Raw genomic sequence first — 27,869 nt, 5'->3', positions numbered from 1 at the left:
CTCTGGACCAGGAGGCCTGGGTTCAAGTCTCACCTGCTCCAGAGTTTTGTAATTACACCTCTGAACATTTTCATTGGAAAAATAGGTTAAACAAGAAATTAAAGCAGACCTGGAGATGGACTGCAGACTGTCCTAGGCTGAGATTAGCCTATGTAAACCATGAGTAGTGGCTGTATTTTGTGTTCAACAATAAATGACGTTCCTTTTCTAGTCTGGATTCCTGGGTTATTACACTATGTTTTTTAGCATGTGCTGCTTGAGAATGTAGTTCTATCAATCATTACGAAGCATAGCAAGCAGTTACAAATAGCTCTAAAATACCAATCCTTTACTGTTTCTCTTGGGTCTAACAAACATTGGAGTGCTAGAAGTGCTATGCAGTTTGTTAATGCCACTGTGAACTGTGCAAATATAGTATTTAAAAAACGCCAAAAAAGACAATGTTTCTTTCTGAGCACCTTCATGTCCTAGAAATGGAGGCTTACGATGCCGTTTCTATTTAGGAAGGATATCCCCAAAGTGTGTAAAAGTTCAGGCAAACATGTTGATTTATTATATCAACTGCTGGAAGAAACAACAGGAAGCAAACAGAAATTATTTAAATAACAATATAGAATAACTTATGGATGCCACTTGAAAGACAGCTGATTATCAGCAGCAAAATTATTTTGTATACACTGTAATGAGAAATAGTGGAAAGAATAAGAACATGGGACAAATATGAAATTCTTGTACTCAAAGACAAAATGTCCCTATAATCAGGCATACACATCAAGAAGATGGTGTTGAACTCCTGGAACATTATTCATTTTGTATCAGCATGTTTTGTGGATCTCTTTGTGAGAGACAGATCGAGAGGCATTGTGTTTTTGTAGTTTGGATGAGAACATAACCTTTTGCAAATATTAAGATATTTTATATTCTGCATCCAATATATTATTTGAGCATTGTTACATGCTACAATGTTGTATATGTTCAGAATGGAATAAGCACTGCCAATGCAGCACTCTTGGAATAAGTCTGCAGTCTATTTCATAATTCCAAAGCAGGCTTTTACCAGCACACCAAAATGAATAAATTATTATACTTGCAGGATTTTTGTAAATCAAATTTATTTGTTTGAAATGTTCTTCTCTAAGAATCACAATAAGCAACTATAATGCATTAGAAAGCATTAGAAATATGGAAGGAAAAACACAAACTGAATTCTACTGTAGTTATGTAATGTTCTCGGGAAAACTACTCAATGTAAAATGACCTTCACCAAGGCATGGTTCTCAAAAAATGTGTCTGTATGAGAAGTAGTTATATGCTGTCATCCTTTGCAGACTCACTATGTATTTCATCTCTTGTCTCTTTACATCAAATCCACTCTACCGTAAAGGATCATTTTTTCTTATCAGCTTACCTACTGCAAGCACAAATGGAGTCTTGGTAAAGCCGGTCATACATGCAGATTTTCAGGTCTATATTAGGATTTGATAACCAGACTGGTACGTCAACACCCTTTGCTCGAGCCGTAATGGTTATCTATTTTTAGGAGTTGGAAAAAAACAAATTATCAGGGCTAATCTGTATAACATGCTGTGCTTAGTTTAAAAATTGCAACAGTTCCAAGAAAGTTATTGCTTTACAACAAATAAAAGCAGAGCAGAACGGTCCCAAATCAGAAAAAAATTGTAATTTTTTGAGAGTTGTATCTTTTATGATGTCTTTCTGTAACACTGAAGGGTTTGCCTGGTGACCCTGATACATCTTATATACCGAATGACAGCTGGTTTTGGAACAGTATTAACAGAAGATGAGCATCTTCAGTCTATCCTGTCGAAGCGAGAAGTAAATTGAACAAGGCTGAGTGGCTTGTGAAGGAAATATGAATGGTAGAAATAGCACAAAGGATTAATAGGCCCTTCTAATTAAAGTCAGTTACACAGATACGAGAATGTGGGAAAGGCATGACCATAATCTGTCAACAAAATGGAATGAGAGAATCTGCATGTCTTTGCAATCAAGTAAGTTTTACCAGTTATACAAAAGAATTGTGCAACGTTTTCATTAATCAACTTCTCAGGAGAAATGGAAAGAAAGCACTTTAGAAATGAGAGTTCCCAATTGGTCTTATTCATAACTCTGTCTGCAGAAATAAATAAATTTAAATCTAGTTTTAAGTTTCTTAACATAAGTAGTACATAAGGGGTCAGTGAAGATTGTGGCAACATCCAAGAAAGTAGCTGGGAATAGATTGAAGTGGTGTGGTCATCTATGGTGAAGAGACTGAGGACACATGTAGAATGGCCTGGAAGGTAAGACTGAAGAACAGATGGAAAGATTTGGTAGCAAGAAACTTAAACACAACAGGACTGGAAGAAGCATGTGTGACTGACTGTGTCCTGAAACTCCCTTCCCAGCAGCACTGAGCTGCATGAGATGGACTGAAGTGATTTAAGAAGGTCACTGACTGCCACCTTTTCAAGGCCAAATAGAGCTGAACAATAAGGAGATGTTGACGTTTATAACAGAAAATAATGCATATGATAGTCTGGTGATTGTTTTAGCTCCAGTTATTAAACAATAATTTTCTATGTTGAGGAGATGAAATTCTTCAATGAATAGATTCCTCTGGTACATTTTTCACTGTAGCACGAGATGCCCCTCAAAAAATCATGTCCTCAACTGGAGCTTTGCTCAAAAATATATTAATGTGGAATCTGTCCTGAGTATAATTCAAATATTAGTACTTCTGAAGATTTTTCCATTTTAGCAGTATACTGTATTTTTAATGCTAAGGTTTTGTTTGTGGGAACATGGAAAATAAAAACTACAAAATTAAATGGGGCAGATTTTTAGCAAATGCCTCATATGTAAGAGTAAAAATTGTAAACTCAAGGCCCAGTGTCCATGATGAAGAGAATGCTGTGTAAATGCGTGTGAACTTCCAATATGTATTGCCAGTGCAGTGCACCATGACTAAAGACAAAAGTTTGCCATCACAAGTACCAGCTAATTTCTTATGCCATGTTGTGATATTTGGCAGATAAGTGTATGCTGTGTTTATCTGGTATTTCTGTTTAAAACCATTGCTTGGTTACTTCTTGTCTGGAAGGAGTGTAATTAGAAACTAACTATTGAGGAATGTACTCAGAAATTGGCAGCTGCATGTGAATCTTGCCTCTTTTGCAGGTGGGTGAGGGGGAAAATATTCCAGAAAGGCTTTGAAGCCCTCCATATCCACATGGCTTCTGCTGGAGCCACTGACTGCTAGGCGGATTGGTTTCCCCCTTCACAATGATGGCCTGACTCCTTCATCTGTTTTTTTTTAAATCTTAAAGTTTACAAAGTTGGAGACAGGCTACATCAAATGTGCCCCAAATACAGAATGATAACAAAAATAAGAAGTTGAGGGCACTCTACTTAAATGCACACAGCATTCACAATAAGATAGATTATATAAATGCACAAATAGAAGTAAATAGTAATGAAAGAATTGCCATGACAGAAATTTGACAGTATTGTGACCAGGTCTGGGAAACAAGTGATCAAAGATATTCAATGTTTAGGAGGGACAATCTAAATGAAAATGGAGGTGGGGTTGTGCTGATAACACAAGATGGGATCAGTACATTAGTAAGGGATACTTTCAGATTAGAAGAACAATGTGTGGAATATGTTTGGATAGGACTTAGAAATAGAGGGGTGAGGGTGGTAGGTTGCAGGTCCAGAATACTTGCAATCAGACTGGCCCTCTATCATTCCCCCGTGTCAGACTCCTTCCCTGCCAGATGTGGCCTCCACTTCCCCTGCCCACTCACACTCACCATCCTGCACACCCCAAGCAGGCTGTCTGTGGTTTTGGACTTTTACATTTCAGAGTACTGCAGTAAAAAAGGACAAAAACATTGATCAAGAGGGGGAATATAGAGCATAAAAGTTAAATTGCAGAGAACGTAGAAAGTGACTGTAAAAGCTTCAGTAGATATATGGAAAGAAAAAGATTAGTGAAGACAAATTTAGGTCCCTTACTGTCAGAAGTTGGGTAAATTATAATGGGAAACAAAGAAATGATGGAAGAATTGAACACATATTTTGGTTCTGTCTTCACAAAAGGGTATCAATACCTTTCAGAGGGTTAGATAGGGTGGACATGGAGAGCCTTTTTCCAAGTATAGTGACGGCGAGCATGAGGGGGCATAGCTTTAAATTGAGGGGTGATAGATATAGGACTGATGTCAGAGGTAGTTTCTTTACTCAGAGAGTAGTAAGTGTATGGAATGCTTTGCCTGCAACAGTAGTAGATTCGCCAACTTTAAGTGCATTAAAGTCGTCGTTGGACAAACATATGGACGTACATGGAATAGTGTAGGTTAGATGGGCTTCAGATTGGTATGACAGGTCGGCGCAACATCAAGGGCTAAAGGGCCTGTACTGCGCTGTAATGCTCTATGTTCTTTCAGATACGCTAGGGAACCAAAGATCCAGTCAGAGGTGGAACTGAAGGAATCAGTATGAGTAAGAAAATGGTACCGAAAATTAATAGGATTAAAGACTGTCAAATCCCTAAAGCCTGATCATCAACATCCCAGGGTACAAAGGAAGTGTCCTGGAAATACTGAATATATTGATAAACATCTTCTAAAATTCTAGAGACTCTGGAGCAGTTCATGAAAATTGGAGGGTGGCAAATGTAACCCCACTATTTAAAAAGAGAGGGAGAGAAAAACAATCAAGAGTTACACACCAGTTAGACTAATTTCAGTAACGGGGCAAATGTTATAATCTGTGAAAGGCAAATCAAGCTTACCAATTTTACTGGAGATTTTTGAGGATGTGACTAATAGAATAGACAAGGGAGAACCAATGGATATGGCATATTCAGATTTTCAGAAGGTTTTGATAAAATCCTTGGAAGAGGTTAGTGGGTAAAGGTAAAGCATACAGGATAATGTGCAATATATTGGCATGGATGGAGAATAGGCTTGCAGAAAGGAATCACAGACAAAAAAAAGAATTTCCTACTGAGTAGCAGGCAGCTATTTGCAGGGTTACCACAAGGATTAATGCTTGGGCCTCAGCTATTCTCAACATATGTTAAACGATTTGGATCTGTCAGCCTTATATCAGTAATAGTATCATAAAGGGTGCGATAAATAGGCACTGCATAAAAATTATCTGATTGATCATAGTCAGCATGGATTTGTGAATGAGAACTCATTTTGACAAACTTTGAGGTTTTTTGAGGTTGTTATTAACAAATTTGATAAAGAGAAGTCAATGAATGTTGCATACTTGGATTTTCAGAGGGCTTTCGATAAGGTTCCACACAGGCTGTTGATTAACAAAGTTAAAGTATGTGGGGCAGGTGGTAATGTACTGGCAAGCATTAAGCAGTTTCCCTTAACTGAGTTCAGGGCACAATTCAAAATAAGGGGGATACCATTCAAGATTGAAGTGAGGAGAAATTGGTTTACTTTGATGTTTGTGAATCCTTGGAATTCTCTATCCCAGAGGATTGTGGAAACTCAGTCTTTGAATATAATTAAAGTAGAGGATGAGAGATCTCTGATTATCACTGGTGTAAAGGATTAAGGAGGTAGAATGGTAAAAGGCATTGATCACACTAAATAAAGGGCATGACCAGCCAAATCCTGTTTCCATCAAAAGGTAGGTGCCACTCTGTGTGATATCATTGAGAGTGGTGGTAGATGGAAAGTATTCAGTCTAGAGCTTAATGACCAGTGGTGCTCCGCAGGGATTGGTTCTGGAACCTCTACTCTTTGTAATTTTTATAAATGACTTGGATGAGGAAGTGGAAGGGTGGGTTAGTAAGTTTACCGATGACTAAGGTTGGTGGAGCTGTTGATAGTGTGGAGGGCTGTTGTAGGTTGCAACAAAACATTGATAGGATGCCAAACTGGGCTGACAAGTGGTAGATGGAATTCAACCTGGAAAAGTGTTAAATCATTCACTCTGGAAGGTTGAATTTGAATGCAGAATAAAGGTTAAAGGCAGGATTCTTGGCAGTGTGGAGGAATAGAGGGATCCTGGGGTCCATGTCCATAGATCCCTCAAAGTTGCCACAAAGGCTGATAGGGTTGTTAAGAATGCATATGGTGTGTTGGCTTTCATCTACAAGGGGATTTAGTTTAAGAGCCGTGAGGTTATAGAGACATAGAGTCATAGAGATGTACAGCATGGGAACAGACCCTTCTGTCCAACTCATCCACGCCGACCAAATATCCTAAACTAATCTAGTCCCATTTGTCAACACTTGGCCCATATCCCTCTAAACCCTTCCTATTCGCATATCCATCCAATGCTGCAGCTCTATAGAGTCCTGGTTAGACCACACTTGGAATGTGGTCACCTCATTAGAGAAAATGTCGAAGCTGAGAGAGGGTGCAGAGCAGATTTACCAGGATGCTGCCTGGATTGGAGGGCATGTTTTATGAAGAAATGTTGAGCGAGCTATGGCTTTTCTCACTGGAGTGAAGAAGGATAAGAGGTGATTTGATAGATTTGTACAAGATGTTGTGAGGCAGAAATAGAGTGGATAGCCAGAGACTTTTTCCCATGGCGGAAATGTTGATCATGAGGGGGCATAATTTTAAGGCAGTTGGAGAAAGGTTTAAGGGAGATGTCAGAGGTTGGTTCTTTACACAGAGAGTGGTGGGTGTGTGGAATGCACTGCCAGTAGTGATAGTAGAGTCAGATACTTTAGGGACATTTAAGCAACTCTTGGATAGGCACATGGACATTAGTACAATGGAGGATATATAGGTTAATTCAATCTTAGAGTAGGATAAAGGTTGGCACAATATCAACTGCTAAAGAGCCTGAACTGTGCTGTACAGTTCTATGTTCTACGCAACCTGCTGTTTCTTCTGTAGTGATTGTAATGAGGTCAGCAAGCTTCACATTATAGAATATGAGTTCCCTGACTGGGGCTGTTAATCTGGTCCAATCAGGGAACCCTGGCTGACATAGAAAAGGAGTGTCAGAGATACAGAAACCCTAATGACTGACTCTATATGAGGCAATACTATAGTTAAGGACTGTTTATGTGTAAATAAAGGGTAACTTGGTGATACAGTACTGGTCTTGGTGCAGTTATTTCATTTTCCTTCTAAAGGCCTTCCAAATTTAAAGCTTAGTTATTAATGTAATCAACTAACTAGGCATGAGACTTACATTTTTGGATGCTGGATCAGAAAATACTAATTCAAAACCCATTTGTGTTTCACCAGGGATTAAAGGTGCAAAGATGATTGGTAACTTGACAGAAGTAAATGCACCAATTTCATCCGCTGTGATCTAAAACAAAAAAAAGTGATGATTTGTAAACAGAAACATGTGATGATTAAAAGTAACAAACGTTAGTGGCAAAGACATTGATTTTTAGCATATTCTTGTCTTAATTTATAGGATTCTGTCAATTTACAAATAACAGTCTGTGTTGACAGAACAGTGTTAAAAGAATCGATGTGCCTCACTGGGGTACTATGCTAGAAATCTAGCCCCACTATTCCCAGAGTCATTACAAGAGTTAATGATTTTATAAACAGCGCAGAATTCCCTAAATGACTTGCCTTTTACATGCAGGTTGACATGGACTACATTTCTGTACTTTTACAATAATTACATGTTTTAAACATTTTTTAAAAGATTCTGACTACAGATTATGAACCACTTACACAGTAATAAACTTTACTAGTTAAACACTAATCCACTTATAAACTCCTCTCTACAAACATATTCAGATAGACACAAAAAAAGTGTTAAGGGCAGAGTGAAGAGTTAAGAAATAAGTAATTCAGTGGTCCCTATTCACAGGGTTTGTTGAAATAGATCCTTTTGCTGCTCAGAATGCTTCTTCTCCAGACACTTTCACTTGTTTGCAGGAGGCACAAGGTTTCAGTTATACAGATCTTGACTTAGTAATTAAAAATCACAGCTTACAGCAGCTGACAAGGAGAAATAAGCTGGCTCTCTTCAGGTTTTAGATGCCTTTTATGAAAGAGCAAAAACAGCTCTTCTTCCAGAAGTCCATGCTTTGAACATTGACACCCGAAGCTGTTCAGCTGCCTGGGAGCCAATCACATAATTATTGCCAGACAGGTGGCTTTTGTTATTAATAACTGATCACCATTTCACAGACCAATCAGTTACTAGCTATCAGCCAAATCTTCATTTGTACACAGTCCCCTGACTTCAGCTTACCTGTAACTAGGCTTTCCCTATTGCTTGAATCAACTGCTGTGTAACCATCATTTACAATGAGTGTCAGGTAATTTACTTTTAAAAAATGTGCAGCTATCCTCAGCTTTTAAAACAGCTCTTTTCCCATTTCAGTCCATAATCAAAAATGCAGAAAAATTAGGAGATACAGACTGTACACTATTGTCAGATGCAACTTACAGGTGCCATGTATATACCCACAGCTCATAAAAAAATGTTCCAGATACACACAGGAGATTGTCTGTACAACTTTCAAATATGAATGTATTTGTTATGATGTTTTCATCATACCATTAATGTTTCCGCTATTAAACAACCACAAGACTCTAATATGATGAATTCAGGAACAGACTGAATACTGACTTGACTCTTCTTAAATATATCATGGTAGGTCACTGCTTTTTAAAAAGTGCCCAGCTTTCATTGCTTTGTGTCTGTGCTTGGCTTTCAAACCTGTGCAGACAACTCAAATCCATTCCTCAATAAATGCAGCTGCAAAAGTATTCATTTGAAATTTGCAGTTTTCATGTATCTCTTTCAATTCACCTTTTCATATGGATCTGTGTTTAATTTCATGAGTAAAGTGACATTTTTAAACTAGTGATTAGTTTAAAATTTAAGAAAGATGATCACATCTGTCAAAGCTGCACAACAAGAAACCCAAACATTTTTCTAAAATTCCTTCACTAACAGCACTGTGGGTGCACCTATACTGCATGAAATACAGTGGTTCAAGGTTACCCCCACTGCCTTCTTAAGGGCACTTATAAATGAGCAATAAATGCTGGTTCAGTCAACAATACTTGCAGCCCGAGAACAAATTTAAAAACAAAGGAGCAATCAGGATCTATAGAGAGAAAAGCTTAGGGTGTAGAATTATTCTCAGAATGCAAGTTGACTTGTGTTTTCTCTTCATTGATATTAACAGAGTTATTGCATGTTTCATTTTGTTTCAACAACTAAAAACCTCTCAAAAGCAGCCGACACTACTTTTGGTTTACATCATTAGACCATAAAATAGGAGCAGAATTCGGCTATTTAGCCCATTTGAGTTCGGACAAAGAAAATTATACAGGATTCCTGAAGAAGGGCTCATGCCCGAAACGTCGATTCTCCTGCTCCTTGGATGCTGCCTGACCTGCTGCGCTTTTCCAGCAACACATTTTCAGCTCTGATCTCCAACATCTGCAGTCCTCACTTTCTCCTCAAAGAATGGGGAGAGCGAGGTGTTGAACATGTGGCTACAGGGATGGTGCAGGAGGGAGGGTTTCGGAAACCTGGATAATTGGGGCTCATTATGGGGTAGGTGGGCCTCGAAAAACAGGATAGTCAACACCTGAACCAGAGGGGTTCCAATATCCTAGGGATGAAATTTACGAATGCTATTCAGGAGGGTTTAAACTAATTCAGCAGGGGGATGGAAACCTAAATTGTAGCTCCAGTGTCAGGAGTTGGGAGTAGTGAGGTCAGAAATATGGTTTCAAGGTCACAAGAGTTCATTGGCAAGCAGGAAGGTGGTTTGAAGTGTGTCTAGTTCAATGCCAGGAGCATCCAAAATAAGGTGGGTGAACTTGCAGCATGGGTTGGTATCTGAGACTTCAAGGTTGTGGCCATTTCGGAGACATGGATAGAACAGGGTCAGGGATGGTTGCTGCAGGTTCCTGCATTGAGATGTTTAAGTAAGAACAGAGAAGATGGTAAAAGGTGGGGGGAGGGTTTGCATTGTTGGAGAAGGACAGTATTACGGTAGCAGAAAGGACATTTGAGGACTTGTCAATTGAGGTAATATGGGCTGAGGTTAAAACAGGAAAGAAGAGGTCACCCTGTTGGGAGTTTTCTATAGGCCTCCGAATAATTACAAAGATGTAGAGGAAAGGAGAGCAAAGATAATTCTGGATAGGAGCAAGAGTAACAGGGTAGTTGTTATGGGGGACTTCAACTTTCCAAATATTGACTGGAAATACCATAGTTTGAGTACTTTTTTTAGGTCAGTTTTTGTCCACTGTGTGCAGAATGGTTTCCTGACACAGTACGTAGACAAGCCAACAAGGGGCGAGGCCACATTGGATTTGGCACTGACCAGGTGTTAGATTTGGAGGTAGTTGAACACTTTGGTGATAGTAACCACAATTTGGTAGAACTATTTTAGACATGGAAAGGGATAGATATATAATGCAGGGCAAGAATTATTGCTGAGGAAAGGCAATTATGATGCAGTTAGGCAAGATTTAGGATACATAGGATGGGGTAGGAAACTGCAGGGGATGGGCACAATTGAAATGTGGAGCTTATTCAAGGAACAGCTATTGCGTGTCCTTGATAAGTATGTCCCTGTCAGGCAGGGAGGACGTTGTTGAGCGTGGAAGCCATGGTTTACTAAGGAAGTTGAATCTCTTGTCAAAAGGAAGAAGAAGGCTTATGTTAGGATGAGATGTGAAGGCTCAGTTAGGGCTCTTGAGAGATACAAGTTAGCCAGGAAAGACCTAAGGACAGAGCTAAGAAGAGCCAGGAGGGAACATGAGAAGTTGTTGGCAGATAGGATCAAGGAAAACCCTAAAGCTTTCTATAGGTGTATCAGGAATAAAAGAATGACTAGAGTAAGATTAGGGCCAAGTAATTATAGACCAGTGAGCCTTACTTTGGTTGTGGGTAAAGTGTTGGAAAAGGTTATAAGAGATAGGATTTATAATCATCTAGAGAGGAATAAATTGAGTAGGAATAGGCAACATGATTTTGAGAAGGGTAGGTCGTGCCTCACAGGATACCAAACAGGTGGACAAGGGTAAAGCAATTGATGTGGTGTATATGGATGTCAGTCAGGTGTTTGATAAGGTTCCCCACAGTAGGCTACTGCACAAAATATGGAGGCATGGGATTGAGGGTGATTTAGTAGTTTGGATCAGAAATTGGCTACCTGAAAGAAGATAGAGTGTGATGGTTGATGGGAAATGTTCATCCTGGAGTTCAATACTAGTGGCGTACCGCAAGGATCTGTTTTGGGGCCACTGCTGTTTGTCATTTTTATGAATGAGCTGGATGAGGGCGTAGAAGGATGGGTTAGTAAATTTACAGATGGCACTAAGGTCGGTGGAGTTGTGGATTGTGTTGAAAGATGTTGCAGGTTACAGAGGGAAATAGATATGCTACAGAGCTGGGCTGAGAGGTGACAAATGGAGGTTAATGCAGAAAAGTGTGAGGTGATTCACTTCGGAAAGAGCAACAGGAATAAAGAGTTTTGGGCTAATGGTAAGAGTCTTGGGAGTGTAGATGAGCAGAGAGATCTTGGTGTCCATGGACATAGATCCCTGAAAATTGCCACCCAGGTTGATAGGGTTGTTAAGAAGGCATATAGTGTGTTAGCTTTTATTGGTAGAGGAATTGAGCTTCGGAGCCACGAGGTCATACTGCAGCTGTACAAAACTCCGGTGTGGCTGCACTTGGAGTATTGCTTGCAGTTCTAGTCCCCACATTATAAGAAGGATGTGGAAGCTTTGGAAAGGGTTCAGAGGAGATTTAGTAGGATGTTGCCTTTGTGGAGGGAAGGTCTTAGGAGGAAAGGCTGGGAGATTTGAGGCTGTTTTTGTTAGAGAGAAGAAAGTTGAGGGGTGACTTATTTGAGACATACAAGATAATCAGAGGGTTAGATAGGGTGGACAGTGAGAACCTTTTTCTTTGGATAGTGATGGCTAGCACGAGGGGACATAGCTTTAAATTGAGGGGTGATAGATATTAGACAGATGCCAGAGGTAGTTTCTTTACTCAGAGAGTAATAGGAGCGTGAAATGTCTTGCCTGCAACAGTAGTAGACTTGACAACTTTAAGGGCATTTAAATGATCATTGGATAAACATACAGATGGAAATGGAATAGTGTAGGATAGATAGGTTTCAGATTGGTTCCACATAGAACATAGAACATAGAACAATACAGCACAGAACAGGCCCTTCGGCCCACGATGTTGTGCCGAACTTCTAACCTAGATTAAGCACCCATCCATGTACCTATCCAAATGCCGCTTAAAGGTCGCCAATGATTCTGACTCTACCACTCCCACGGGCAGCACATTCCATGCCCCCACCACTCTCTGGGTAAAGAACCCACCCCTGACATCTCCCCTATACCTTCCACCCTTCACCTTAAATTTATGTCCCCTTGTAACACTCTGTTGTACCCGGGGAAAAAGTTTCTGACTGTCTACTCTATCTATTCCTCTGATCATCTTATAAACTTCTATCAAGTCACCCCTCATCCTTCGCCGTTCCAACGAGAAAAGGCCGAGAACTCTCAACCTATCCTCGTACGACCTATTCTCCATTCCAGGCAACATCCTGGTAAATCTTCTCTGCACCCTCTCCAAAGCTTCCACATCTTTCCTAAAGTGAGGCGACCAGAACTGCACACAGTACTCCAACTGTGGCCTAACCAAAGTCCTGTACAGCTGCAACATCACTTCACGACTCTTGAATTCAATCCCTCTGCTAATGAACGATAATATTCCATAGGCCTTCTTACAAACTCTATCCACCTGAGTGGCAACTTTCAAAGATCTATGTACATAGACCCCAAGATCCCTCTGTTCCTCCACCTGACTAAGAACCCTACCATTAACCCTGTATTCCGCATTCTTATTTGTTCTTCCAAAATGGACAACCTCACACTTGGCAGGGTTGAACTCCATCTGCCACTCCTCAGCCCAGCTCTGCATCATATCTAAGTCCCTTTGCAAATGACAAATGCCCTCCTCACTGTCCACAACTCCACCTATCTTCGTATCATCTGCAAATTTACTGACCCACCCTTCGACTCCCTCATCTAAGTCATTAATAAAAATTACAAACAGCAGAGGACCCAGAACTGATCCCTGCGGAACTCCACTTGTAACTGGGCTCCAGGCTGAATATTTACCATCTAAATATTGACCACATATTGGTGTAACATTGAGGTCTGAAGGTCCTGTAGTGCGCTGTAATGTTTGATATTCTAAAGGTATGTGAGAATACGAATATTTTATGGAGGATGATTTTAATCAGCCTGATCTAAATTGGCCTAGATCCAGAATTGGAAAATGTGCTACATGGTTTTATCATGACTCAGTGAACAAGGGACACAATGCTCATCTTGATCTCACAAATGAAGCACACAAAAAAAAACAAAGTGCTGAAGAAATTCTGCAGAGAGAAAAAGAGACTCTAGCCAGTATCAGATTATACAAAAATATATTAAATGGATGATCAAAGAGAAAAAAAATTCAAATAAACACGGCAGCAGGGGCAAAACATATAATTTTTAAAAATCTTTCAAGAGTAACCCACTGCCTGGGAGAGATGAGAAACAGATTATGAATGGAGGCCAATTCAGGGTACAATCACCTGGGAAATTTCTCTCTGATTCCTTTAGGAGATCAGTGGTAGTCCAGGAATTTACACTGGCTTTGATAATTCTCTCTCTCTCTTTTAGGCAGTCTGTCAGGATTGAGGATAAGAGTTTCTGCTCTAGTCCCAAGATGACTAAATAGTGTTCATGAAGGTAATGTTGTTTCAATTCCCAAACTTCATTTTGAGTGGGTGGAAGTTAACTGAATTCTGTACAATACCCTCAACTCTATGAGGCAGTCTTCATCACTGCCAGGAATAGGTCTGGTTCTTGCTGAAGGAATAATACACCTACACTTCTTACAGTGCAATCTGGCACATGCTGATGTGAACTAAAGAAGAACTGCCATCTACAAAGGCTTCATGCCAATGGAGTTGGACACCATGGACATTGTGGACAGAAACAGATGGTAAGGCCAGAGGATATGCCACACAGAATATTTGGCCATTTCGCCCCCAACTTTTGTCTTGGCACTGAACTCTCTCCCTCACACACTCTGCATGACAACCTGATATTACTTAGAGCTGCCAGTCATCTGCTACTGTTTTCTCTTGCCATTAATTGCTAGTGTTCTTTCTCTCCACACATTTCAAAACTATTGAAGCAATTTAGTCAACCATACAGCATGTGTTCAACTGTAGGTGCACTGCATGGGGTGCTGAATAGTGTTCCATGGCAATATAAATGGCTGGCAAAAGCACAGCCCATGATGGGTTGTTTAGAATATAATGAGAGAGACACGGTGTATACATGCAGTGCAGCTCAAAGTATTATCTGATATAATTAGGACTATATGGAGATTGAGATAAAACAGAATATAGAAAGCTAGTTTAATTTGTGACCAACTGCTTAATTCGAACTAAGGTGCATATGTTCTAGACAGGGCCAGAATGAATGCTGCGTTATAATTCCAGCTAATGGTTATTATTGGACAAGTCAGATCGCAGACTGAAACCTGGCTTGATGGATCATTTTATATATTATTATAGTTGTAACAAGATGGTCTTCCACTAAAATATGAACATGAAATATTGTAGATTCGGTTTTAGCAATAAAATGGAAGTTGATTGTGCAAAAGAAATGATAAAATAGTATAAACCATACCATTTACATACAACATAAATTAAATATTTAAAAACATCTAGTAAATTAAAACTCCATTAATCCCAAAAATAATCCTCACAGTTCTCACACCAGACAGAATTATTTTCTCTTTTATATCTATATGGCTTAATATACCTGTAGTTTAAATTCACATTTTAAGAATGAGACAGCCTCTTTCCACAGTCATATAGCTGTGGCACAGTGGTTCAGTAGTTAGCACTGCTGCCTCACAGAGCCAGGGACCCGGGTTCGATTTCATCCTCAGGCAACTACCTGTGTAGAGTTGTGTGTCTGTGTCTGCATGGGTTTCCTCCCACAATCCAAAAATGTGCAGATTAGGGTGGATTAATAGGCTAAATTGTCCCATAGTGTCCAAGGATGTGTAGGCTAGGTGCATTAGTCAGGGGTAAACATAGGGTAGGGGGATGGGTCTGGGTGAGTTACTCTTCAGAGGGTTGGTGTGGACTTGTTGGGCCAAATGGCCTGTTTCCATACTGTAAGGATTCTATGAAACTGAGTTTAGACTATCTCAGATTAAAATAACCAGAATTTTAACCAAACACGCCTTGACTGGAACTTTTAAGCTAAACTCCTTACATTGAGGTAGCCTATTTCTTAACAGTCTTAAACTAACACCTTTTCTCAGGAGCAACTGTTTTACACATTCAGCTTCAGCCAAGGTTTCTACAAACTCCTAAACTAAAACTAAAGTATACTTTTATTCCCAAGCTGTGGGTGTTTCCTTAAACCCAAAATAATTCCTAAATCTGAAAACGTAAGGCACTATATTGCTTACTTTGTGCACTGTAAACTCCCAATGCTAACAAATTCCCTTTAACCTTCGTAAGCCATCTGTTTCAGACTGTTTTTTGAAATAATTCACATGGCTTCAGAACCACTTTGAAGTTAATCATTAAACCCCCTTCAGACACATAAACTGTGCCCATATGCCTCTAGGTCAAATCCAAACTCTGAAAAAAATCATAGAATCCCTACAGTGTGGAAACAGGCCATTTGACCCAACAAGTCCACACTGACCCTCTGAAGAGTAATCTACCCAGACCCATTCCCCTATCCTATTACACTACATTTACTCCTAGTGAATGCACCTAACCTACACATCCCTGAACACTATGGGCAATTTAGCATGACCAATTTACCTAAACCGCACATCTTTGGACTGTGGGTGGAAACTGGAGCAACTGGAGGAAACCTATGCTGACATGGGGAGAATGTGCAAACTCCACACAGACAGTTGCCCAAGGCTGGAATTGAACCCGGGTCCCTGGCACTGAGAGGCAGCAGTACTAACCACTGAACCATTGTGCTGCCCATTATATTAAAATTATATTATAAAGACATTAAAATGTACACAAATTACCTTACTTCACATTTAGATAATAGCACAATCATCATAAAATCTGAAAATTATAAAAACACAGAGGAGCCCTTTTGACCCATGTGTCTGTGCTCGCCCCCGAAGAAACACATCACTTGGTGCCACTCCATTATCAATTCCTCACAGAGCTGCAATTTCTTTCCTTTTCAGGTATAGATCCAATGTCTTTCTTGCTAATATTACAATTTGTTCTGGAACGGAACAACTTTTGTAACCTTTCTACAACTTGCAATAAGTTTGCTAACTCTAATTTGGCCTCACAATTTAAACTTTATAAAACATTGCTAGGTAAATATAATCATCTTTCAAACAGGTAGATCTCATAAAATAGGGTTCTTTTTTTAATCCATAACACATGGTTTCCTAACATGAGACTTTATGAACTAACTATTATTGTTTGCACTGAAAACCATTTCCTTGATGTCAGTGATTTATTACCTTTGGGTAAATGTTAATTTATAGTATTGTATGCAGGTGGCTGGTGAGAGAATGATGACAACGTGAAATTTGCTACCACAGAAAGTCATTGAAACAAATGGATTTAAGGAGAAGCAGGTTAGGCACGTGACAGTGAAGGGAATAGAGGATTATAATGATAGGTTTAGGTTAGGAAAGCTGGGAGGGGTCTCAAGTGGAATATAAATGCAGTATAGATTGAACCAAATAGTCTGTTTCTGTCTGTTCTGAAGAAGAGTTATACTGGACTCAAAATATTAACTCTGTTTCTCTCTCCACAAATGCTGCCAGATCTGCTGAATCTCTTCTACGTTACCAGCTTATAAATTGCCTGCTTTTGCGCTGCGTTGCCCATGTAAATCATCTGTGTCAAATGTGGTCACACATTTTTTTTAACATTCTTCTTTTCTTTGTTTTCTATTGGTGCTTAAATGCATCCAGTCAGCCAGATCCAATTATCTCCATCCAATGATATTGGGATAACTGCACTACACTTCCATTGCTAACTTTGATTCTATACCTAAAGCAGAATAGTTAAACTATCCAAACAATATCTAAGCATAGGCCAGCACTATATATTAGAAACAAAATTGCTGGGAGAACACAGCAGGTTTGGCAGCACCTGTGAAGTGGAAACAGAGTTACCAGCAACTTTCAGGTTCAGTGACCTTGCTTCATAACTGATTTCAGCAAGAAAAAAGTTGGTATATATGCTGAAGATGGGGGGAGGGGAGGAGGGGGTGAACAATAGGTTGAGATGAAGCCCAGAGAGAGAGAGAACAACAGTTGGACCAACACAGGAATTGGTAAAGGTTAATCAATAGCTACTGACAAAGGGCTGGTTGTGATAGCAGCCCATGTGATGACAAGGCCTGCTGTGTGGGGGTTGGGGTAAAGATAGGGGAGAAGGTGTCTCAAACCTGAAAATTATTGAACTCAATATTGAGTCCTGAAGGCTGTTGGGTCCCCAAGTGGAAAATGAGATGCTGTTCTTCCAGCATGAGCTGAGCTTCGTTGGAGCACTACAGCAAGTCTGAGACAGAGATGTTGGCCAGAGAATACTGGTGTGTTGAAGCAGCAGACAACAAGAAGCTCAAGGTCATATTTACGAACAGAACAAAGATGTTCCACAAAGTAGTTGTCCAGTTTGTGTTTTGTCTCCCCAATCTAGAGGAGACCACATTGTGAGAAGTGAATACAGGTACACTAGACTAGATTGAGTTAAATGCAGGTAATTCGCTGCTTCATCTAGAAGGTGTGTCTGTGGCCTTGGATAGTGAGGAGGGAGGAAGTAAATAGGCAGCACTGGATATTGTCAGCCAACATAGTAATTTCAGTTAGTAATGTATTAGCTCTGCCACTATAATCCTAAATTGTTGTTTCTGCCAATCTGGACAGGAACTTCCACAGCATGAATCAATTTGCAGGCTTTAAGGAATCTTGGCTTATCAAATAGCATTCCTTCCTCTGACACTGAAAGACTTAAATAAATGGTGAGACATTAGCAAACAATGATGTAAAACACATTGAATTGTCATCTTGTTTGTCAGTTTGTGAATATGAATTAACTCTTCAAGAGAAATTAAATAATGTATTTAAAGAAATTTTAAGACAATTTCAATTTTCCAATTGGGATGGGCAGGAATCCCATTGTCTATGGAGATATTCATTGATCCTGGTTACACTTCCAACTCCACAGGCACCAGCATACTGGAAAATCTAACTGGAAAATAAAGACATACAATAATAAAGCGATAGAGTGCCCTGATCTCTGTCCTGTTGTCGAATGGTTGTAACTATAAACAGGTTACTTTAAAGAGAAAACATCAAGGCAACAGATATAAAGCAACAGGTAGGATAAGCAGTGTAACTACATAACTTCAGCAATATAGGCAATATAAGGAGGGAGAAATTAAAAATAATTTGTCAGGGAACAAGGAAACAGAGAAATAATAAAATAATATGTGGCAGTGGTTGGTCAGCAAGTGTGTATCTGGGAAGAACTGACATTTTCGGAAGCCACCTAAATGACAATCAGCTGAAAATATAATTTATAATTGTCTACTCTCAGGTTATAACAGTTTGCCTTTACAAAATAAATTGCAACTAGTAGCTGTGTTCATAGTTTTCATGTAAAGCATTTGAGGTTTTGATGGCAATTAATGGGAATTCTGGTTTTATAATTTTTGCCTTGACTGGAATGGCCCAGTTTGGGCTTAATGGCCTATCTTACATATGATCCTGCCCCCACCACCCCCTTTATCTGCAGCTTCCCCTACAGCCACCCCAAGTCCTGAAGAAGGGTTATACCCAAAATGTCGACTTCTCCAACTCCTGATGCTGCCTGGCTTGCTGTGTTCTTCCAGCATCCTGCCAGGTTATTTTGGATTTCAGCATCTGCAGTTTTTTTTGTCTTTCTCTTACATATAAGGCTCCCTGCTAAGAAGTACGGTGGAGGGGGAGGGGGAGAGAGTGGCAAGAGAGTTAGAGGGAGACATGGCATTGTTAATCATAGAGAATACTCCTATCTAGATCAATTAACACACCAGTGACAAAGGAATTGGAAAACAGAGCCTAAGATGTTTTCATTGATTGCCATTTTCTGATCTGTTACAACATTGGAAATCAAGACTATATTGGTGTACACAAATATTGAAAAAAAATGGCTATTCTTAATCTTTAGACGATTTCTCATTATTCTTACCTTTCCAATTTTGATCTCATGCTGAAGCTGTTGGTCAAGATCAAATAAATCTGGAAGTTCAAATAAATACAAAGACATAAACCAATTGATGAGTAATTGGCAAATGGAATTCAATTTATGTATATGTGAGGTGCTGCATTTTGATAAGAAAACCACTTTATGCTTTTTAAAAAAAAAATCATTCATATAATGGGAGGGCGGGGGGGGGGGGGGATGTTGTCATTGGCTAGGCCACCATCTTCTCCAAGGCATTCTTCTTATCCTGGAGAAGATGGCAACAAGCTGTCTTCTTGAACCACTGCAGTCCAATGGGTGTAAGTAAAGGAAGAATTTCCAGGATTTTGACCCAGTAATAGTGAAGGAATGGCAATATATTTCTGAGTCAGGGTGGCTTGAAGGGGAATCTGTAAGTGGTGGTGGTCTAAGGTACCTGCTGTTCTTGTTCTTCGAGGTGGTAAAGACCCTGGGTTTGGAGTCTTAGTGACTTTTTGTAGTGCATCTTTTATATGGTATACACTGCTGCCACTGCATTGGTAGTGGATGAAATGGACACTGAAAGTGTTAAATGAGTGCTTGAATAGTGAGACTGAAATGGGACAGAAGAGTGAAGGAATTTGGGAGTTGAAATATGCAAATTAGTGTGCTTGAAAAGACTGTTCCATATTTCTACCAAAATCAAAATAAAACGTGTTACGATTTTGGATAAATTTGCTAATCGCTACATTATGCTATATTGCCTCTTGTTTCCTGTTCCTTTAGTGACTTTTTTTCTGGCTGATGATCTGTGCTTGTATTATTGTGATTGAGGCAAGGCTGGGCAGACAGGTAGTAAGCATGGCACTGATTAAATTTTAAGTGAACCCTCCCATCTTCAAAGACCTGCTAGTTCAGTCACATGTGTCATTGTGTTTCACTGAAGTGTAGGAGATTGAGAGGTTTATAAAATAATGAGGGTACAGATATGGTTAATGGTAATTGTCTTTTCCCTAGGATGGGGGATTTCAAGGCTAGCGGGCATATTTTTAACGGCAGAAAAGAGAGATTTAAAATAGACATGAGGGATAAATGTTTTACACAAAGGGTGGTTTGCGTGTGGAATGAGCTTCCTGAGGAAATGGTGGATGTGGGTACAATTACAACATTTAAAAGACATTTGGATGAGTACACAAATAGGAAAGGTTGAGAGGGATATGGGCCAGGAACAGGCAGGTGGGACAAGTTTAGTTTGGGATTGTGTTTGGCATGGATTCGTTGGACTGAAGGGTCTGTTTCTGTGCTGTACGACTCTAACTATGTTTTGTGAAAATACTGTGCATTCTGCCTATCCAGTCACTCGAGCAGAAGTATAATTTCTTGAATTTAATATGATAAAGTTGGAAACATGTTGCTGTTCTAGAATTCATGAAGGATTCAATCAGAACAGCTAGCATTTATATGGTAACATTTAACTTGATAAAGTCTCTCAAGGCACTTCATAGAAGCATTCTAAACCAAAATATCACCGAGCCAAACAGGGAGAACTTCCATCAATTGACCAAATACTTACTTAAAGTCTTAAGAATGTTATAATTGAGGAAAATGAGGGAGTAAAGTGGAGAGATGTAGGGGGAATTTCTGAGTTCAGGGTCTAGGCAGCTGAAGATGTGGCCAGCAATGTTGGTGCACTTAAACCTAGTGATAGTCAAGTGGCTGGAATTAGGAGAATTAGCTAAGGTGGGAGGAGTGAAGTCATGGAGAACTTTGAACACAAAAATTAGGTTTTCAAATTCAGGCTCTGCCTAATTGTGAGCTAGTGTGGGTCAGTGAGTGCAGGAATGAGGGTGAATGGGATTTAGCGCAAGTTAAAATGCTGTCAGCGGAGTTTTGGATGGCTTCAAACTTATGAAGGGTAGAATGTGAAAGTCCAATCAGAATGCATTGGAATAGTCAAATCTACAGGGACAAAAATACTCAGCAGGGCCTTAAGCGGGTAATGTTACAAAGGTAGAAATAGGCTGTCCTAGTGATGACACTGTTTTGTGGCTGAAGGTTCATATATGTATGTCACTAAGCTTGTGCATAACAAAGTTCAGCTTCAGACAATTGCCAGGGAGAGGATTAAAGTCTGTGGCTTATGTGTAAAGCTTGTGGCCAAAGATAGTATGTCTCTTCTTCCTGATATTTAATTGGAGGACAGTTTCAATCATTTTTGCTGGTGTTTAAATTCAACTTCTGAACTTAGCATGTTACCTTCTGAAGTTGGAACATTCAAGTCAGTCATCTGGAAAAATAATAAAGTAAAATGAAATGACATGCTCTATAATGACAGCTAGCCTAAATATTCATTTAATTCATTTATGTCTGCTCTGGCCAAAGACAGGTCCTTGCTCATGGTCTGCTGATACTCATCCTCAGCAGTTTTGACTGTGGCGGTATGCCATTGACTTCCACCTATCAGAGGCTTCAAATCTGCTACAGCTGAATAGGAATCAAACCTGCACTGTTGACACTATTTTGAAATGCACATTAGTCATATTGCCACAGAGCTAATCGGACCAGCCTATATATAACCAATTCCAATTCATGAGCTCTGCCTGTAACTCATGGCAGGATTCATACAAATGAGGGATGATGTGAATGCCAAATTTCCCCAGATAGCGCCTGTTTACAATAAGCAATTCTAATGCCAGGGCATTTAACAAAATAGTTTTATGGGCTGACCACTCAATTACATTAGGATTGCACAATTTCTGGGTAGCCTCCCAGTTAAGGTGGGAATAGCTGCTTAAATAGACTGCATCTGGTAGTGTGCACTTTTGCACTTCACTGTTACACAGCTGCACACCACAATGAGAAGAGCTAGGAATTCAAAGTTTGCTTGTGATCTGCAGTACTTCATTCAGTAAAAACAATGACTGCAGATGCTGGAAAGCAAATACTGGATTAGTGGTGCTGGAAGAGCACAGCAGTTCAGGCAGCATCCAACGGGCAGCAAAATCGACGTTTCGGGCAAAAGTGAAGGGCTTTTGCCCGAAACGTCGATTTCGCTGCTCGTTGGATGCTGCCTGAACTGCTGTGCTCTTCCAGCACCACTAATCCAGTACTTCATTCAGGTAGAGTGTGTTCGCACATCTTGTCCCATCCAATATAAATCAAATTTGGGCACTATTCAATTCAATCCTTTGTCTCTCTCAAGAATAACAGCAACATTCTTTTTAAGGTCCAGCTTCTGTCATCGCACAAAAATTTCCTCCCTCCATTGTATCCTTCAATCTGCATAATTTCTGTACAATTCAAAGATCAATACCGATTTGGTACAACAATTTTCTAGTTAGATATGTTCATAAACAGTATGAGCAAATTAATTAAAATAATCCCCACCATGACTTTGGAATTTTGTACACTTTAATATCATGATGGTTTACTTAAAAGAAATTTGATAATTACCTCTCCAGTTAGTAATCGTTTCGGAGCAGATTTCAAAAACTGGTAATATGTATTCAGTGCTCCACGATTTGTCAGAGTGATGGTCCGAGTAATTGTTTCACCAATAGTATGGCATCCAAAATCAATAACTTGCTTATCTACAATGAGCTGCAGGAACAAATATAAAGTTGTAACACAGAGCAGATTGATGTATATATTTGAACAAAACTTTCTACAGAATATGTAAGTTTGATCTTTCTAGTTAACTATAGACTTTGGATTCAATTGTAAACACTCATAGAAAAAATACAGCGCAGTACAGGCCCTTTGACCCTTGATGTTGTGCCGATCCAAGCCCACCTAACCTACACTAGCCCACTATCCTCCATATGCCTATCCAACGCCAGTTTAAATGCCCATAAAGAGGGAGAGTCCACCACTGCTACTGGCAGGGCATTTCATGAACTCACGACTCGCTGAGTAAAGAATCTACCCCTAACATCTGTCCTATACCTACCACCCCTTAATTTAAAGCTATGCCCCTTTGTAATAGCTGACTCAGCCTATGCAGAAAGTTTAAAACAATTTGAAAAGCCAACACAGATACAATGTCACATTTTCTCCTTGGCCTTTTTCCTTTTCCTTCTGAAGACCTGACTCTCCTGTGATATTAATCTGGAAATATTGGTTGGTGACAGTGATGTATGTAGGAGTACTCAACACATTTATATGAAATAGATTTCATTTTACTTTAGCAGCAAAGTAACTTGATTTTAGATAGATATATGGTGCCTGTTAAAAAGCACACTTATATATGAAAACAATAACTACTTGATTAGTAATATTGCAGATAATAAATCTGAGCAATGTTCTACTGGTCCTAGCAAATAGTTATTCTTGTGAATACTGGTAGGCCATTTCCATTGCCCTCATCAGTATGTCAAAGGCCAAAGCCAACATCCACAACAAATAATGGTCAGGACGTAATCTTGCCTATCCTTAGTCTCCGCACATTGTAAGCTATTTCAGTTGTCTTGCTGCCTGGAGAAGCTGAAAAGAAAGAACTCAACATGGGAAGCAATCCCAGGATTTAACTTGGAGTACTTCTAATCTACATAATTTAAAAATATAAGAATATCTTTTACCCATCCAAATATTAAAAAATTAACACCTTTGAAATAAAGTAAATTTGGAACAAGGGATTCCTTCAAATTGATTGGAACATTGTTTTGAATTTTATCCCTACAAGTGACTGAGGTGCTGTGAGACAGCAGTGCTAAGCACTGAGCCGTCGTGCTGCCCCTCTTTTCTCCATTGAATTTGAGCTCCAGATCAGTTCATTAAGTTGGAACTAAATTACTGTCATAAGGAAAAAATCTTTTGCTTTCTACTTTCCCTTTCTCTTAGATTACAATTGGGAAGAACAAGATAAGCAATATGCCTCTGAAGATGTTGAACTCTTGTTATGACTCTGTGTTCTAGTCTTCTACTGTTAGCTGTCAAGAAATGGACATAATATAACTTGTTGAGGTCTCAGTAGTTAAATAGCTGAGAATAACAATACCACAGTTTGCTTTTTCACTTTTAAAGTCACCAAATCAACAAGACACAGTGGATGTTCCTGACAGCATCACTGAGGCAGACATTTACAACTCTGCCAATCAGTCTTGGAGCCTTTGTCTTTGGCCTTGTCTATTAAGTACCTCAGAGTTTCTGTGGATAGAATTTGGTAGGAGCATTTATTATAATAGCTCAGGTATCTTAATGGAATTAGGGAGAAGTTAGTTTGTCTTTGTACATTTCATTTCAAACAATAAATATAACAATGACAAAGGTGCACATGCATTGTGTCAAGACTTACATCACATTTTTTAGTTGTACAATAAAGTGGAACAGCAAAGGAACCAATATGAGTCCGAAACATTATTTCTCCTTCAAAATCTTTATTAACCTGAATACAAACATAAAAATAATCTTCATGGATTTATGCGTGAAATATCAAACCTTTTTCTTCAACAATGGCTACTCAAAAAAGGATAATCCTACATTCTTCTTATAAATTTATTTTAATGTTTTTCTGTAAAGGTTTTGTAAAACGTAGTTTCCTTTGCATCACCTGACCTATTTCTGTACCATATCAGCTATATATTTCTCCTAATTGGTCAGTGTTAATCTCTGTCTTCTCAATTTAGCTTTTAAACATTTTGCTAAGTATCTTTCATAATTTGCATCACCTTCTACTGCATGTTTCCCCTATGCTTTCTTTCCCTATCTTACTGCCAATTTTCACTAGCAAAATATCACATATATGTGTCTTGCATAAATAGTGTCCCGGAATATTCTGCCTGATCCCTCACAGATTTCAGCTCCTTGGATTAGGACATCATGATGAAGAAAATTATATTTCAAAACTCACTTGGAAGGGTTCAGACAGGAAGGCAAGGTAAACGTATGAAAATTAAGCTGATTTTTAAAATATATTTTTCTATGTTTCAAATGGGTCTGGGCTCACACTAACCCTTTATTCATGATTTTTCCCTGAACACCAGATTTCCAGAGACAGAAGCAAGTGAGTCCACATGATTTCTGTGTCTTAATGAGGGAGTGCTGCAACATAAGATATACTGTTACATTGAAGCACACTTAATTGAAACTTCATTAATTGCTTCACCAGGAAGAGTTGAAAAATTCCCGCACACTACTTAAAGATGACCATGGAAATCTTCTGGTGTGATGGTCAATAATAATCTCTCAACCAGTAAAAAACAAAACATTAGCGACTGACTTGTCCTATTCACTATTTGTGTGACATTATTGCATACAAATTCACTCCAACCTTCACTATGTATCAAATAATATGTAAATAATCTGTTACTGTGAGGAATGTTTGAATATTTTGAGGGTAAACAAGACAGAATGTAAATACAAGTTCTATTTTGCCAGTATTTATGTTTGGTTGCAAATTTTTCAGTTATACATGAAAACAAAAATGGAGAAGTATGGAAATGATACTACTTGGAATTTTAGAAAAGCAATACAATGAAGAAAAAATTGTCATTTATATTCCATTAATTCAGGTGGAAGGAAAAATCAGGTGGGTCTACTACCAGCCGAGAATCTTCCTGCCCGATTCTCACTCATCCAGGTGACGCTTAACATAAGGCGGTAAGAACAAAAATCTACCCCAGCCTGGCTAGAAATATTTGTGGCTCAAGAAGAGGGAAATTGGATAATTAATGTGGATTTAATCAACAATCACAATTCAATACTATTTTAAAAGCAATTATAAAAACTATTCAAAGTTCTCTTATAGCTCATTGTTACTGAAATACATTATAAAACAAAAACAGTTAGTGCAGGGGAAACACAGCATTTGTACAGAGTAAAATAAAATTAATGTTTTGAGTCCAGTGACCCCTCATCAAAACTGGACCCTGAAGTTGAAATGTTAATTTTGTTTGTCTATCTATAGATATTATCAGATTTGCTGAGTTTCTCCTGCACTTTGTGTTTTTGGTTTTGATTTCCACCATCCTCAATTTTTTGATTTTATTCTACACCAGAAATGCATTCTTAACCTACATGGTTATTTGAAGGTCTTTCAGTACTTTTCACCAACTTGCTTTTTATGTTTTTTGTGATATTCTAATGTATGTAGCTAAATGACTCTGTATTTTTCAATCGCAGATACATTTGAAGGTTTCCGAGGTCAATGCTTAGAATGGATGGTTGTCCAACGAGGGAACTAATTTATATATAGGTTTTATAACTAGACCTTTTGAAAGGAAAGAAGTTGAAATTCAGTTACAAGACACACATTTATACTCCACAACCACCTGATGAAGGAGCAGTGCTCCGAAAGCTAGTGCTTCCAAATAAACCTGTTGGACGATAAACTGATGTTGTGTGATTTTTAACTTTATACACCTTTATTTGCACAGTCTTAAGGTTTACAGAGTTATTAGTGAACCACTTGACTAAAAGAAAATTCCAGTGGCTATTTTTACTCCCAAAATACTTGTAGCACATATGTCTTTCATTATGCATATATTTCTTCTTACCAAAGGTTTGAAAGTCACTGCCATCTCACAAGACATACCAGCTGAAATCTGACCTGGAGGCTTGAAGCTAGAAATAAATAAATATAATAAAACACTAGGTAACAAGAAACTTTATAAGACAGCAACTATATCCTAAATCAGCAATCGTCATCAAGAAACTAGAAGATGCTGCTTCAAGAAAGATAACTGTAGAATGGGATGGAATGTATGTTTGGGACAAATATAATCACAATCCCTTTAAAGCCAACGGTCATCTAGAATATTAGCTGATTGGTTTTCAGAACAAAATTTGACAGTTCCTCAAGTTTTCTTTTAGCTTCCAATCAAAACCTTTCCTTTGAAATTTTGACAAAAAAAAAAGCAATTATATGACTGACATATTGATGTACAAAATTGGGTCGATAAACCATCCCAAACATAGTAAACTCGACAATGGGTGGTAGCATGAATTGTGACACTTATTCTCGAACAACCACACATCCCAAAGACAACTGGAACAAACTCACTTACTGTCTTGCACAAGCTGGATATAACACAAAATGGAGTATAATGAGTTTCCTGTGATTTTTCTACTTTATAAAAAGCAACTGAATTTGCTTGAATAGGTTAAGTTGAGGTAGTCAGTCAGTCACTGTTACTGAGATGACTGAAATAATTGAATGCAATAAAACAGAAGAACAATCAGGCAATGGATCACATAGGCAAATAGGAATATCAACAGGATTTTTTTTACTTCAAATTTCATCCTGATTCCAATTCCTTTGTGCACTTAGAATCAGCAATAGTCCATAAGAGCAGATATAGAAGCAGAATTAGGCCATTTGGCCCATCGAATCTGCTCTGCCATTTGATCATGGTTGATATGTTTCTCAATCTCATTCTCCCACCTTATCCCCATAACCCATGATTCCCTTACTAATCACGAAGCCATCTATGACTGTCTCAAATACACTCAATGACTTGGCCTCCACAGTCTTCTGCAGCAATAAGTTCCACAGATTCACCACCCTCTGAAGAAATTCTTTCTCATCTCAGTTCTAAGGGATTGTCCCTTAATTTGAGGCTGTGCCCTTTGGTCCGATTCAAGACTTGTTGTTATTCAATCTCTTTTGTCTAGGTACTTCCCACTTCTTTGC

The 27,869-nt window shown here is 38.8% G+C and overlaps 1 protein-coding gene across 3 annotated transcripts in view; it reads right to left on the bottom strand.

Annotated features, from left to right (window-relative positions):
• The window catches only part of cfap74 (cilia and flagella associated protein 74), a 203,653-nt gene that overhangs the window by 80,542 nt on the left and 95,242 nt on the right, over positions 1-27,869 (bottom strand). For all 3 annotated transcript variants that reach the window (XM_072585989.1, XM_072585990.1, XM_072585991.1), the window contains exons 15-21: positions 26,734-26,800; positions 24,534-24,623; positions 22,694-22,840; positions 21,497-21,527; positions 19,268-19,317; positions 7,186-7,308; positions 1,409-1,530 (exon numbers count right to left, since the gene is read on the bottom strand). In XM_072585989.1, coding sequence (XP_072442090.1) covers positions 1,409-1,530; positions 7,186-7,308; positions 19,268-19,317; positions 21,497-21,527; positions 22,694-22,840; positions 24,534-24,623; positions 26,734-26,800 — 630 coding nt within the window. The remainder of the gene's footprint in view (positions 1-1,408; positions 1,531-7,185; positions 7,309-19,267; positions 19,318-21,496; positions 21,528-22,693; positions 22,841-24,533; positions 24,624-26,733; positions 26,801-27,869) is intronic.

Source organism: Chiloscyllium punctatum, chromosome 16 (genome assembly GCF_047496795.1).
Source record: "Chiloscyllium punctatum isolate Juve2018m chromosome 16, sChiPun1.3, whole genome shotgun sequence".
Taxonomy (NCBI): domain Eukaryota; kingdom Metazoa; phylum Chordata; class Chondrichthyes; order Orectolobiformes; family Hemiscylliidae; genus Chiloscyllium; species Chiloscyllium punctatum.
The sequence above is the reverse complement of the archived record's forward strand: the minus strand, read 5'-3'. Positions and strand labels throughout refer to the sequence as shown.